This window comes from Centruroides vittatus, unplaced genomic scaffold (genome assembly GCF_030686945.1).
Source record: "Centruroides vittatus isolate TY-2023 unplaced genomic scaffold, ASM3068694v2 contig_1213, whole genome shotgun sequence".
In the NCBI taxonomy this organism is placed as follows: Eukaryota; Metazoa; Arthropoda; class Arachnida; order Scorpiones; family Buthidae; genus Centruroides; species Centruroides vittatus.
In genome coordinates, this window is record NW_027120776.1 from 2758819 (window position 1) to 2775934 (window position 17116).

At 32.4% G+C, this 17116-nt stretch overlaps 1 protein-coding gene across 5 annotated transcripts in view; it reads right to left on the reverse strand.

Annotated features, from left to right (window-relative positions):
• LOC136986541 (eukaryotic translation initiation factor 4 gamma 3-like) overlaps positions 1 to 17116 on the reverse strand; it is a 142502-nt gene that overhangs the window by 103628 nt on the left and 21758 nt on the right. For 4 of the 5 annotated variants that reach the window (XM_067284121.1, XM_067284105.1, XM_067284113.1 and 1 more), the window contains exon 2: positions 5110 to 5159. The exons of the other annotated variant lie outside the window; for it this stretch is intronic. In XM_067284121.1, coding sequence (XP_067140222.1) covers positions 5110 to 5159 — 50 coding nt within the window. The remainder of the gene's footprint in view (positions 1 to 5109; positions 5160 to 17116) is intronic. 5 annotated transcript variants of the gene reach the window in all.

The window sequence follows — 17116 nt, forward strand, 5'->3', positions numbered from 1 at the left end:
ATGAATTCACTTACAGGCTTGCCTCAAATATGAAAAACCTTGGTTAATCAGAGTTTGGACAAATTGTGGTTCAACTGTAATACAAAATAAAAAAGTACTAGAATGTTTAGAAAAGTGCAAAAAATATTAAAACAGCTGAATCTGCAAGGATATTTTTTAACTATATGTTGATCTCTAAATTTACCCTACTCAAAAACAGGATGATCTAGAATGAATCTAGAAGTTTCACACCAGTTCAAATTTATAATAATTTAGGTTTTTAAATATTGTGGGATATAATCAAAGATAAAGAAGAATATCCAAATCTCTCAGCAACTGCAAAGAATTCAAGATCGTGCCTTTTCATGCTAAATAAGTAAACAAGTCAGCATGCTTGTACATCCAGCAATGATGCGCGCACACTGTGTGTGAAAGTAATGCATGCATAAAGTTCACAGTGTCACGTTTCTGGATTGTCAGAGATCATCTGCTTTTTTGTATTGGAACAAATTAACAAAATTTTGTTACAAACTGTGGGAATTTTTAATGATACTTAGACAATATTAGCTACAACGATGCTCGGGTAAATATACAGTGATGACAAAACTGTCACAAGCCAGAATTTACAAGTGATACAAGAGGTTTAAAGAAGGTAAGGGAATCTGTGAAAGACAACTTGCATCCAAGCAGACTTGCCACAATGTGAAATGAACAATTAATTTATCAAATTCTGGAGGAAACTAGAGGAAAACAAATTTGAACAGAATTGACGATTTGACAAAAGAATTTTCCATAGTTAGGTTCACAAGTTCCTTCACAACAATCTCAAAATGCATTGTTTACCAGCACATTGTCCCAAGAATACTGACAGATGAACAACGGATGAAACAATCCATCGGTAGAGAAACGACGCAGTTGATAAAGTTCCCGATTTCTTAATAAAACATGATGTGTGTATAATCCACAAACACAGTCTTTGACCATCCTCTTTGCATCAATAGTAGTATGCAAGAACAGATCAAAAGGGAGAGAAATCTGCTGAAGATTGATGATAAGGAAGTTGCACACAAAGAGTTCATCCCTGATGGTCGCACAATTGAGAAATATACTGTGCATTGCTTTTATGGAAATTAATCAGGAAGAAATGCCTAGAACTGAGCTGCAAAATCTTGGGTTCCGATACAAACACCAGATTCCTGTCTTTACCCTACTCTCCCAATTTGGATCCTGTAGATTTTTACCTTTATCTGATGACTCCTTCATTGACTCTAATCATTTCAAGTCATCAGAAAAGGTACGACAATTTTTATTTTTATTGAAATTATTAACTGAGCTTAAATTTTAAGGAAGTTATCCGTAACAGTTCTGTTAATGGTTTGAAGTTCTTTGTTGTTTCAGGGCATCAGCTTAATGTAAAAGAAAGACATCATTTCGGACATCCACTGGATTACTAAAAGCAAACTACTTACTTTTACTTACGTTTTTAAAAGCAAATTAATGACTTATTAACTTTGAATTTTTAAAATAGATATTTAACAAAGCACTAAACCACAGACTGCCATGATGCCATACAATGTAGACCACATGCATTGGCAGACATGTGCAATCTCCAATGTTCTAATAGTTACACAAACTTCAATAAACATAAGATTATTTTAATGTATAATAAAGTTAAATGTAATAAATTCAACAATTGTAAAATACTCAAGATTGGGTTGGCCAATAAGTACATGTGGTTTTTGCTGATAAGAGTTAGATGCTCTGAAAAGCAATTATTAGTAGTTTTAATCTTAAAAACACTTGGTTGTTTGACTAGTGGCATTTCACCAACACTTGTCAAAAATAAAGTTTGATGATCAGTTTTGTTCTCTGTCAGTATTCAAAAGATGAATGAACAAAACATGTATTATCGACACAATAAGCTTTTTTTATTATTATTTTAACCCTTAACCCGTGAGGTGGGGGTCACTGTGACCCCAGTAAAACTTTGACTGGCTTCTACTAGTCTGTCAGCCAGTGCCAGTGGTGGAGACTCAAGGTACCTTCAACTTAGTTGTCTTTGAGCCATCTGAACTTGTGTGTGTTTCACTGTCGTTCCATATTTTTTTTATACAAGCTTAAATTTTTTGTTTTGGGATCATCCTGACCCCACCTCACGGGTTACGTAAACAATTTTCTTCAATCTAATTGTAATGTTGAAATAAAATGTGTGGTGCAGAAACGTTTCTTCTTCTTTTATTAACTTATTAGTAATGTTAAGATCCCAAATATATTGAAATGGAGGCCATACAGGGTGTAGATGTATATGGGGAATGAAGGGGATGGGGATGTAGATGGGAAATAAAAAGTGGATTGTTTACATCAACATCAATTGCAAAAGATTACCTGGAAGCGTGGTGAACTGCCGCAAACCACTTCAAAAGTTGGACTTCATCCAAGTCATACTCTTGATTTGGTGAAATTGGAAGGGTGTTTTGTTTTGCAAAGTGCTTCTGAAAAACGAAACAATCAAGTCCAACATATACTGTGACCAGCTGGACAAATGAAATGCAGAGATTCAGGAGAAGTGTCCAGAAGTGGTGAATCAAAGTTGTCATCTTCCACCACGATAATGCCTGGCTACATACGTTATTGTGAACCCAGCAAAAATTATTAGAGTTTGGCTGGGATGTCATACCTCATCCTCCATATTCACCTGACCTTCTGATTACCACTTGTTTCGATCCCTTCAAAATTCTTTAAATGAACAGCACTTCATTTCCGATGACGACATAAAACAGCTCTTAACAGTTTTTTGCAAAAAAAAACCAAACAAAAAACAGAAGTTTTTTAAATGAGGTATTAGGAAACTTCCAAAAAAATGGCAAAAGGTACTTGAAAAAAAAAACGGTGAATATATTAAATATATCTACTTAAGGTAGTTATTTATGTTAAAACTTATCACACCAGTGAACTTTAACACAAAATTTCTTAAATTTAACATATATTTAAGTTCGCAAAGAGATTTACGATAATTAAAACTTTCAATATTTACAAAATATGTAAAATACACCCAAAATGTATTTCAGACTTTAAAATAGTCTCGCTTCAGTTGGTGTTGTGATTAAACACGAGAAAGTATACATAAAAGTTATATCAAAAAGGCCATAACGAGGAGGAAGACACAATTAAGAAACTGGGGCACTATCTCACGAGTGCAGTATAATAACTTCATGTAATGAATATATTCTTGAAAATTTTTATTTTCACTTAAAAAACAAACTGACTTATTGGCCAACGTAATATTTTAATTAAAATTTTGGCTGTTGGCCTTTTCTTGACCATGATAACCTTAATTTTGAAAAAGATGGTAAGTGTCTCAAAATCATCATACATCACAAAAGATTCTAACAATAAACCTTGTGATAGTACAACTGATCACATGACCAATCAAAAACCTCCCTAAAACCACCAGTAATTCAAATCAATTCAAAACAGATTTGAAATGTTTATAGTTTTCTGCATGTCAAGAGGTTGCGAAGTTTAATTTGAGAACTCGTGTTTCTTGGTAAAGTTTACATAGACGAAAGGTATAACAAGTTCATGATTATGGACCATCTGCTGACTTTAATTCATCAAACAGTCCATACTTGCTTTCAGACTTTTAAGATACAGATAATCCATGGGTTATATACAGTACATCAAATTATAGCAGTATGTTGTTCTCTCAACAAATGAACAATCAATCAAGGTGCTGAATGGAGTGAAATCAAATGATCATATTTTACGGCATACGAGAAGCAACTTTTGTAAAAAAAAAACCTGTATTTTGTGTGTATTACTATCTCCTGTATGCTAATGAATTCTCGAAATTGTATATGCTTGTATTCATGATAATTACGATTAAAATTAAAATACTTGGTTAAGTTTAAGCTCAAGAACTTCTCGTAATCAAAGATTTTTTCTATGTTAGACAGTTCTATCATTTGAGAACCAAATGTCGTTCAAAAACTCACGTAAGTAAACAAATGCGACTGCATCATTGCAATTTAGAATAATAAACAATTAACTTTATTAATTAAACTTAATCATAATAAAATATTTATTTATTCATTCAGTTATACTAATTCTGCTCCACTTGCTTTGAAAATTCTGTTCAAGTAGAATTCAAAACCAGAAGGGAGGGGGGGGGAACACTAATCAAAACTGAATGAATGTTCAAGACTTCAAGCTGTAATCAAATCTTTGGCTAATCTTAAACGAGACAACTGCTACATTATATTGTAACTGAATTTTACTATTAAAAAATTACTTATTAAAAGAATTTTCACTTTCAAAATGTCTAAAATAACTCTCGAATGTACATAACAATTGTCATTTTTATAAACTTTGTAATTCAAATCAGGATTAATTTTACAACAGATGTAAGTTTAAGTTTCTGCTGTTCGGCACTCAATGTTAGAAGTTTAAAATTTCATATTAAAATAACTGTTTCATTTAGCACGAGCGAAAATAAATATTTTGAAGCACTGTCAACTTCAATCAAGATAACAGATGATGACAGATACAAGAAGCTTGAGTATTTATAAATCAAATACAGAATTATCATTGAACTTAATAAAAATTTGTTAAATACGTCTTGAATGATTGCAGGTTTATTACTAAAACCCCTTCCATCCTGTGTACCAAGAGGGCATTTTATCCACAATCATCATGGGAATGGCCAGACCGACTATGGAGTAGTTGGACGGCGAGGGGCGGGGACGATATTATGCTTTTGTATTAAATGGTTAAATATCCAGTAAAAGGTGCCGACTCTCACTCTAGAACTCGTCGGCCAAAATTTTCACGCGGGGGTTAGCCCGAATATACAAATTGCATTCCGTCCCCATCGTTCCGCCACTTCCACAATTTTAGGTACATTACGGCTGGCCAAACCCAGGGAAATTACACTTTTAAATTAAATTGAAAAAGTGTTACATAACCATAAACACCTTTATAAATAATATTTGCTTTAAAAAAAAAAAAATAAAAAATTAAAGGAACTACTTCATAAGATATTAAATAAACTTAATTACCACTTTACATATATTTAGAAATTTAAAATTATACATCATATAACAAAGAAGAGAGAAAAGAAACTGTACTTACTACGTAAAGAAACTGTGACGGGCGTCGAAGATCCACGAGAAACAATATTACTGTATTGAAATTAAGTAAAATATCGATTTATCCGTACGTTTTTTCTCATAATTCAACAGTAAGTAAGTGTATAAAAGCTAAGTAAACGTTAGGAAATAAGCTAAATTAACAAACACACAGCGCATTCCCGTCGATAACGTGACATATGTCGCACGCATTAACGTCTGGATGAGACACATTGAGAACGCACTACGATCAATTCTTCAACGTAGTCATGAATTAAACAGTTTTGTCGGTTCAACGTATCCAGTAAACGCTACGAAAGCCATCACCGAAGGCGAGGTCACAACCCCTACAGTTAGTGACTTCGATTAGCTACGCGCTCCCTCCCTAAAGGCAAATCGAAATGTCAAGTGCGCACTATACTCCAATTACGGTCACAGCTGTACTGAACACACGCTTTTAAAACACTAACCACGAATAAAAAAAGGGGGGAAAGCTCGCTATCTTATTAGGAGTGACTTAGTCTCGCGTTTTAAACGTGATAAAATTTTAAAATAAACTCTGCTTATTTGTGTGACTTAAGCCAATAAAACGAGACAAAGTACAACGCGATCATTGAAAACTTCCGTTGTGAGCTCACAGGTGACGAAATTAACGTCACAGATCGAAAGTATGACGCATAGGCTTTCGTAAGCGCCGACTTTATTATTCGCGTAATTACACGAGACAAAGTATTTAAAAAATAAACAACGAGGGTATTTAGAAGCGTGTTTGCCGTATTACTGAGAGAGAGGAACTTGCGACTTTCTAAGTAATACAGAAATAAATAAATTACGACAATCGCGAGAAGGGGGAGGGGGAAAAAAAGGACGATCAGATGAGAATTCTGTGTCATCTAAATGCCTATCTGTTCAACGGTATCGCTTCTAAATTAACGCTTTAATGAGGAGATTAACAAAAAAAATAAGAAGGGGAAAAAAACGATAAAGAAATTTCCATGTTTGATTTTCTACCGAATAAAAAAAAAATTAATTAAATTTATCTTCGACGAGATAAATCCATTATAATCAATCATTTATAAAATTCTTTAAAAAATTAATTTAAAATAAGTGTTTAAAAGCTTTAGGATGAAGAATTTTTAATCATATTTGAATTACTTTAAAAAGTACATTTAAAATATAATTTTATTCCTCTTAAATCGAAAAAAAAAAACATGCCGAACTCCGATTTAGCGACTCTAGAACGGGCGCTAAATCCAACGTGACGCTAAACGGAAGTGACGTACTTCGAAGTTTGAACGTCACACGACATTTTGTAAAGATTCTTATATTCGCCGGAAACGTGGGTTAGCACCTTAATGGCACGATCGCGGTTTGACCGTAGAATTATTTTCGCGAGGATTTAAAACCCTACCGGACCTCGACCATTTTTTTTTAATATATATTTTTCCAATTAAGGAAGCGCGACAGATACGAAATGAGCTAGATTTTTGTCGCAACGCCATGGGCCGGCCTCGATTTTGCCCATTAGGAACACGTCTAGCGCGTAACGAGGTCGGTTGAAGGATAAGAACCACATCCCGATTACCGCGGAATGTGAAAAACCACGTGACAGACGGGTTCGTATCCCTCAAAACTAGCAAATTCTTCGTCAGAAAGTAACTCTACGCCGCCATTTTAAGAAGTGGGGAGGAAGAAAATGGCTACGAAATCGAATACCCGAACACGTTTTCCTTAACACGAGCGCATTCAAACCTGAATTTATGCATTTAAAAAAAACCCAGCATTTTCTACATTTAAATTTTCATGAATAGAATTTGATTAGATCAATGTTTCCCATTTTTAGTCGGCGACCTCCTTTTTATAACAGTAGAAGGCCGTGACTGTTGCCGAACTTTTAAGGGGTCGCGACTTACATGCTGATAATAAATATATTTATCATCGAAATCTTAATTGCTGCGTGGAAATGTAAGTAACGAAGCTTTCTACGAAGATAAGTACTGTACGTGCAGTTACTAATTATATAAAGCGTACAACGCACTAGACATAAATATGTACAATTTCAAACATTACAGAGCTAATTACAGATAAACTGTCACATACAGGGCACGATTTACACAAGCTTCGGCTTAACCCGCGCTTCTAAAACTTAGGGCCTTACTAAAAACGGAAAGAATTATAGATTTTCGAGATGTGTGAAGCGTAAATATTTCAGTAGTTTAATTTTTAATTACTCCAATCGGGCCCCGCAGTTGTTAAGATGGAGCCTGGCTTCACGCCACGGACTTCTACCAAACTAATAAATTTAGAAGTTGAAATACCCCTCGACTAACTTAAGAGGGCCCGATTACAAATAAGGCCTTGTATATTGTACTGTTTCGTGGCATCCTATTTTTACTGTATATGCAAATTAAATGTTTTGTATTGTTTTAGAAATTATTTTAAGTTTAGAGATAAGATAAACACTGCTACTTGTAAGCAGCCTGCATAAAAATCAACTGCTTGTCTGTCTGTCACACTCATTGTCACATGAACTTTGTACATTAATTATACTACTGCTACTTCGACTGTTATGCAACCCTTGTATCAAAAGATCAAGGTATTAATGAGTCATCAGCATTCGACAACTACGAATAATGAATTTAGCGTTAGACAGTGTAAAACCTGTCGTTTACACTGTAAAGAACTCGGAAAAAAAAATGTCAAACTACAAACAGGTTTAACAGAAGTTCATCCTCAGACTTGCTAATAAATATATTTAGCTTCAGAATTTAGGAGAAGGCACCTTTAACGCGACATAATGATCCGTTTCCGATACTTGCGACGATAAACCGGGGATGTGTATGATGTCATACGCGTTCCGATATCGCAAAACAGAGCCATTAACTCGTCACACGTCGATAATTGTTCAATTTAGTCGAGGGGGGAAGCGTGTCCGCGTGCGTTAATCTCGCCGTTCAATCTGAAAATCTAACAATTAAACACTACTAAAATTGAAATAAGAGTTTTCGCACGTGTTTACGCTAACTTAAGTAAGGTAATGGGGTGGGAACCTTTGCGCGTTAACTGTTTAACTTAAATTTTTGATACGGAGGATGTACTTTAATCGGAGAGTTTGATAGAAAGTTATGTTTTAAAAAAAAAAGTAATTCGATAATGTCTATCGAATCCAGTTTCTAACTGCACGTAAATTTTCTTGGAACGAAGTTACGTTTTAATATAATTACCTTACGTAAAATAGAGGGGGGGAAGGTGAAAATCAAGTCAAAAACACAAGCTTTGACCATCACCTTCCACGCGTTTCGTAAGAATATATTTCAAACCTTTAAACTTTAAATTAAGAAATATCGAGTTTTAGAACAAACTTAACCTATTTTTACGGAGCCAAAAGCAATTTTTGGATCCTTAAAATTAGGTTCGAGATACGCTCCTGGAAAGAAGAGTAAACAAAAAAATAAAAACATTAAATTTTTTGGTTCCTTGAAGCGGGCTTGGCGTTTTTCGATTAGAGTTTTACTTGATTAATTATCAATCGCACAGATTTACACTAAATTTTAAAATTAACCCCAAACTGTTTACGTTCACGCAAATTACAAATAAAATCTCAGTTTAGTACGAATAATACACACACACACAATTCTACTGCCCGTTACCACAGAAGTTAATTAACTAGAACCCACAGATGAAGGGGGTAATTGTAATAAGTGTCAAAGTTCATTGGGTATCCGTCTTGTGTATATGCTTCTTTCGCGATAACGTATCAAACTTTACTACTGATTTAATATTAATGCAACATACATTATACTTACTAACTGTTCTATATTCAGTACAGTATATGGACATTTTTTATATTCATATTCATATATTTAAAATCAAGCAATTATAGTGGAATTAAATGAACTACAAATAAAATGGATTTCTTGATTGAAATTTTCTTCAAATTTCTATCAATTGAATATTTACTTTCACGTAAATTTCGACACGTTACCCTACCATATATTTGTCGCATTAAAACAAATATAAGGTAATGTAAAATGAGTTAATCTTTACCTACGTAGACAGTCATGGCGGCGGGATGCACGTTCTAACCTAACCTATTCTAATTGCCGAAATTTCCCTTTCTTCATAGTAATTTTTTGAGTTATTTTACATCTTACATTAGTAATTTATTAGAATAGGTTAGGTTAGAACGTGCGTCCCGCCACCATGACAGTCCACGTAGGTAAAGATTAGTAATTGTTGCATTTTACGGTCAATTTGTTTCTATGTTATTGGTGTATATTTATGTAATTCTTAAGTAAACTATTAAAATGCTGACAAAATTTTTAAGTTTTCAGCATTAGGAAGAATTGTTCTTAATAAACAGCTTTCAATTTTCTGTACAATCTCGTTAATATGAAATACACACTAGACATAATACATACTGTAAAACCGCCATTTACGGTCACCTCTATTAAACGGACGTTTTTACAATCCTCAGACCATCCAAATAGGAATCTATTATATTTACCTGTAAATAGCGGACGCTGTCGTTCATAACCAACCTTACGAAAACACTATGTTCCGCCTTCAATATTCCGAAACAATTATGTACGAAATATTTCACAACCGAAACAAAGAATCTGTTCAAACATACATGAGACGACGAATTTTCACCGCAGGCGTCGAACAAAGATGGTTGAAAATAGGAATAGGGGAGGGCAGGTTGTAGAAACTAAGTAATGCAGTCGATTCCTGGTAATTCCACTCTCGATAACTCGAACAAAATTAATAATATATTTAATATTAATATAATCTTTTACCTCTCATTTAACCCAAGGTTAAGTAACTAACCGTTCTTCTCTGGCGCCACTCGATAATAGCAATAATACGTGTTAAAGATTATGACCCTTTTTCCAATATGCCAATGCAAAACGCCACGACGAGCTTGCCACCAATCGTTTTCTAAAATTTCATCAGCAGCAAAGTCATTGCTGGTCAATGTCAGTTTTTTAATGTTTTTATTTCTAAACATTTATAATACTGTAAGAGCATAATCCCAGTGTACACAAATGTGTACATGTAAATTTCAAAAACTAAGTGGTTAGTTTAAACAAAAACATGCTTAACATGTGTTTTTCATAACAAAGTACACCTAAAATAACTTAATGATATAGCATAGGTCATTTTTCTCTGGTACTAACGAGGCTATTGAAAATCCTCCCAGGCAGATTGCCCACACGTTGCATTGCCTTATCCCATCAAGCTAATCCAATTATACAAAATATTACTACTATTAATACAATATAACAAGCACTTACTGTAATCTCGTTTGAGATTTACATACATTTACAAATATTGGTAATGTATTATCAATTATTAATGGTACAAGGATTTCAAAGAAGCACTCCAGAAAAATTCTGGCATTTAACATTAAATTATAATTAAGAGAGGTATACAATTTCAAGCATCCAAAACAACATAATTACAGTCAAACCTGTTTTTATGCGGGGGATAGGGACCGCATTAAAAAAAACGCATAAAAAAAAATCGCACGAAACTTCACGAGGGGCTGTAAATAATAGTTTTCGCAACACAATTAAAAAATATTTTTTTTATGCGGTCAACAGGGACCGCATAAAAAAAGTCTCACATAGAAAATAACTCAAAACCGTACGAAATAGAATTTATTGACAACAGATGTCAGCACTTGACTGCATCGTCTGGTCTATCGTCTGTTTTACATATTTTTGTTCAGGTGGTGTTTTGTTGACTTAAAAAGTAAATTATTTCATTTTTCGCATATTCATGCAATAATATTACTATAATAAGTGCATTTATGCTATAATAAGTTTATTTAGCTATAATAAGTCAACGTAAGACATGACGAATCGCACGAGACTAGTCGCCAACTATACCGCACAAATTAAAAACTCACATTAAAAAAATCGCACAAATAAAAATCGCACATAAAAACAGGTTTGACTGTATATGTTTTACCAGCTTAAACAAATATCTAATAAAACCATTAGATTTTAGCATATTTTTCAATATTAGCTTAATACAGTATTGAATTTTTCATTGACAATTAGTGCCTGGGCCTCCTTTGATCTTCCTTCACAACACTTTTGTTAATAGAACTGCTTTTCTCATTGTCTTTCAGTACTTAATATTTAAGAAAAATTATTCAATTTTCAGAAATGACGTTTTATTCTTTACAAATGCCCAAAGGTAAACGTTCTAACTAATGTTCTTTACATTTAGCATGCTGCATGTTATGAATCCCCAGTATATTGGAAAATGGTTTAAAATACTATTTTAAAACACTACAGATTTATAATTATTAATTCAGTTAAATTGGAACATAATACTTAAAATATTTATTAAAGTCAGTGGACAGTCTGCATAGGATACTTTCTGACACATCAAATTTTTTCTCATTAGCCCTGCAAATGGATGGCCAGTTCTCTAATTGATGATTTGCATAATTCCCGATCTCCACTTCCCTAACTATCTGGTGATTACATAATGTGCCTGTTGATTTGGTAACCTTTCATTTAATAAGCAGAAAAATCATAATGTGAAAACAAATGATGATATCACATTCAGACACAATAAGTTCCTTGGATTGAGGCATATTATCTTAGTGGCATGTAAACGATGAATTTGGTGAATGCAGATACCGCCAAAGGTCCGTATTTTATATGGGACAGTTTGAAACTATGTAGTTTTCAATTAAAATACAATTAGTGTCTAGACCCTCACTTTATAATTTGATTATATTTTCTAAACCAATCACTTTATTGTAGAAAGTATTAAAGTTCATTGTACAATAAGTACAGTCCATTTCAAAATTATAAACACACCAGTTTATAGTAACGTGGTGGGGGCGGCCCGCCCCAGGCGGCACTTTAAGGGGGCGGCAAAATTTCACAATAAATAATAATAATACCTAAATAAGGGGGCAGCGAAATTTTCCTCCGCCCCGGGCAGCTGACACCCACGCTATGCCACTGAAACACACCCAAACTTTTTCAACAATAAAAACATTAACAATGTATTTATTATATTAATATATTGTTTACATAATCAATTTAAACATTTTCTGAAAATTTTAGAGCAATCTGACAATTACAAAAAAAATTATCAGAGATTTTCAATTTTTGATTGTTTCGAAAGTACACATGTGCATAAAAAAACAATCTCAATGAAGTGCTTTTAATTAAGTACATCTGATTTCTCCTTCAACTCCAAACTGATCTATCGACTCCTTAGGAGTTTATGTCAACGACGTTGGGAATCAGTTTTAGAACTATTCTGCATTCCATTTTCGTACATGAACTGAAGACAAAGCAATATGAAGCCAAGAAAGTTCCACAGTTAATATGCATCTGTTGGTTACTGAATCAAGCAGTTCAATGCATACTTTTCTCTATAACACTGCTAAGTTTTGTTCATATTAATTAATAAAAAAAAATTGTGAAACAAATTTCAAACTGTTTATTTGTAAAAACACCAATTCTGAACAATTAAAACTTAAATTTATTAGCAAAATTATTATTTTTACTTTTATTCTAGAGAAATGTATCACATACATCCCCACACACTTTTTCTGTGAGCAAATGAAAACATTTTGAAAATATCACTTTTTAACCTTGATACCAATTTTCGAAACTTTATTAACCAATAAAATTTTCTCTAACAATTATTTTAATATAGTTAAAAACACCAATGCTAAATACATCGAAAAACTTAACACTAACAATTTACATATGTATCATCTAATAAAACATATGGAACTGATAATGTTACTCTAAAATCATAGATTTCAATATACAGGTATACCTCACCTTACATCGGTAATCGGTTCCAGGAGAGGCAACGTAAGTCGAAAAACGACACAAGTCTAATTTACTTGTCACTAGGCTAAACCACATATTACCATTTTCAGTTCTGTATTTTATTTATTAATGCATTTGTAATAATATATGGTTAATAAGAATCTATTTTAAGCTTACAAACAAATAAATTTTAGTTTTTAATACAGTACAGGAAAAAAAGTAATCTAAATTTACCAATACATGTATGTACTGTACATACTTGTAAACATACATGTTTACAATTTGGTGATGTTTACAGTACAGGTAACCCCCATATAACACAGTACTTCTATAGCACGGATTCGCTCTAACACGGTTCAAGAATTGGGAACATCCCCCCATATAACACGGTGCTTTTATAGCACGGGTTCATTCTAACACTGTTCGGGAATTAAATAAAACTCTCGTACAACATAAAATGTAATAAAAACTGTTACTAGTTGATGATACTCATGCTGAGATCATCATATAGGAAGAATAATCCTCTGGTAAAATAATAAATAAGCATTTTACCCGTGAAAAAAATTACTATATAAAGCTGAAAAACCGGATTTTATCAATGTATGCCAAAAATGACCACTAGAGGCACCCGTAGCAAGTATTTAAATTAACAATATAAATTATTTTATATTTTTACACTATAATATTCAGTATATTGTTATTTTTATTTGTAATTTTGTATTTACCTTTCTACTTGTGAATAATCAATCCGATTTAAAGAAGGATTTAACAGCATGTTTTTTAATTCTAGGAACCTAACCCCTCTTTTCGCACTAGTTCTTTGTTTCATATAACACGGATTCGCATAACATGGCAATTTTTTGGAACGTAACGCCCGTGTTATACGGGGGTTACCTGTACATCGCGGACTCTCTATTTGTGAATGTGGTTTCTCTAAGACATTATTAAATAAGATGATTTTTTAAGGTTAAATAACAAATACAGTTATTAAAATTATTTTGTGATAGTAGAAAATAAACTAATTTATGTTAAATTTACCAATATCGAGTGGCGCTGACAATGATGCCAAATGGTAGATATTGGAACTACCGTGAAAAAGGCCAATAATGAGCACTTAAAGACCGTTAAATAAGACGACAACACGGAAACACAGATGTTTTCGTGTTTCGTTCTCTAGGATTTATGATGATTATATTAACATTTACTGTAAATGTACATATTTTAATATGATTTTATGTGCTTTCAACGCTTTTCTAGTGATATTACGACTTCGATATTTGTGGCGAACGGATGTAAAGTCGAATAAAATGACTTAAACTTGATTTTTTTTTCTCCATATACTTTTTTGACAAACAACATATATCGAGAACGACATAACTCGAGGTATACCTGTACTTATTATAAAGGTACTAAAATGAAGAATTGCATGGACGTATGTAACTTAGATTAGATATGTTAGAGATATCAGCATATCAGATATCACAGATAACTGAAGGTTAAATATTTATAAAAATAAACAAATTTAAAAAAATTCAAAACTATGTTTTATTTTATTACTTTGACTTTTGTCTAAAATTAAAAAGAATCAAGTCTAAACATCTAGGATTTGAGTGAATTTATCATAGCAATGCACTAAGGAACATTAAATATAAACTTAGAAAATTCCCAAAGGATGATCTTTAAAAGTGTCCCTCTCCTTAGTCCCTTTTCTTGTGGCATTAGGAGATAATTTCACAGTGGGGTCAATCTTGCAGGCTTCTTGTTTGTCTCAACATGCAAATCATCACACGTTACACTCTTCCTTCTAGCAGCAGCACAAACATTTACAAAAGTCACACATTTAATATTTGTATTACAATATTAAATGCTTCATCAAAATGTAGTAGTACTAATAATCAAAAACTAACAGAAGAATACAAATTTGTTACTTGGAATTTTAGCTGTAAGTGCACATATTAAGACTGTGTGTAAACAATTACTGAAGCTGGACCTTATTTCTTCCTATCAACAAACTTCTGCCAGAACTGCAATTAATTTATTTACATTTAATGAAAAACACAAAACATTGCAGTTACTACAGCTGACTGTTTAACCGGAACGATTACGATGACCAAAAATTGTGGTTTGTTAAAAGCAATTTAAGTCACATCACTATTTGCATATAAAAATTGTAATAAAACTTAGAAAAGACACATTTTGGCAACACCAAAACTGACATTATTAGCCAAAAAGCTGCCTACATGTTTAACTGCTATTTTAATTTCATCTGTTAACATTTGTCTTCTCAGTTAGTCTCAAAGTACTTGTGCAAGCTATCTAAATTCTCTCTTCCTTAATTTTTAATAATGAACTATGAACACATCTGCACAAAAACATCTGTCTCTAAACAAAATCATTTGATATATATTATATTCAAACTTGTTAGCTTTCCGCAGACCTTGTCCAAGGTTACTTTTGACCTTTGGGGTTACTATGTGAATTCCATATGTCCACCCAGAGTCCATGAGCCTTGAACATAGTAATTCAGAAAGTCGAATAATTTGAGTGCTGAATTAAAAACTTTAAATTTAAAATTTTTTGTATATTTTATTAACGTTTCAAATATTATTCAATTAGCATGTAATTCTTAGGTGCTCAGCAGATTTTATTATTCCTTTATTTTTTCCTTTAATATGTATAACATTTCCTGAAACTTGTATTAAAATCAAGATTTTTTCCTTATATAAAACATAAGAATAAACATTAAATTAAAGTTAGAGATAAGCAATAAATCTTATTAAATCTAACTATAATTATGAGTAGAAAAAGTTTAGTAACTAAAAATACAGAAGTTATGGTTCAATTATGCTAACACATTTACTGTACTTGATATACACTTGTAACTGACAGGGGCGGAAGACCAGGTGCACTCGGTGGTATTACCTGGCTTGAAAATAAAGAAAAGAAGGCAGAATGCGAAGGCGAAAATACAGAAAATAGGATAGGGGCGAAAAAAAGGGAGGCATGGGGCATCTTCGTCGGATTTATTAAAACAAAGTAAAAAAAAAAAGAATACAGATTAAATAGCAAACAGTACATTAGTAACATTGAAAATGTACCAAACACACGCCCACTACACTTTGTGGGAGCGGCATAGGTAGTATTTACAAATAGAACATTTAGTAAAAACAAGACTCAAATTTTAAAATGTCCGACAATAATTCTTGTACTGATAAATTAGACTGAAAATAAATACCGCACCCATATTAAAGATAATTTACAAAATTGATACAAATATAAATATCTGTAATGAGGACTTATCATACCAACTAGCAACCGATTATGCAATTTTATAGCTTTTATTATTTTCGCTATCATACTGAAAAATTTCTCTCGCTAAAATGCATTTCAAAAATTCCTCTTCAGTTAGCAAATTTTGAGGGTATGTAAACGGGAACACCAACATCAATAATATATTTTACAATTTTTGTAATCAGTAACTAGTAATTAAATGCTTTTGCAATATTACGGTTTACAACATTATAATTAATTATAAAGTTGCAGAATTAATCCTCGAAACTTTACATAATTGATAAATTTGCCAACTGAAGAGAGGTTTTTTTAAAATCCGAAATGAATTTTAGCAAGAAAATTTTTTTATCGTGTATGATAATGAAAAAACTGTAAAATTGCACAATTGATTATTACTTGGTAAGATAAGCCCTCGTTACAAATATTTATATTTTTATCAATTTTGTGAATTGTAATAAAAAGGGCTAAGAACTTTAGATAATTTAACATATTAAAAATAACTAACAGTAATTTAAAAAGTTTGTAGGCAGTGTTACACAAGAAACCAAATCATAGTTATATTAATTTGATGCAATAAATCTGCAACAAAGTTCAGTAAAACTGATTATCCAAGATAATGTGGACCAATGCTACCCCCATAACTGATAGTGAAGATTAGGATTTCTCAAACGGGATCCCGGTTGTTTTTTTAACCCAGGAAATTCTTCTCGTCCCGAGAAATCCCGCAAATTTCTTAAAAGTTCACTTTTTTCTTATTTTATGTTAAGGTTGTGGAAATTTTGCCAATAGAGAGTATAATGAACTCAAACTGTCAGAATACATTTGTATTTATTAATTTTAAATCTACTTATTAGTTTTTTTTAATTTTTCCTCGTTACGGCATGTCACAAATGGTCAATAATC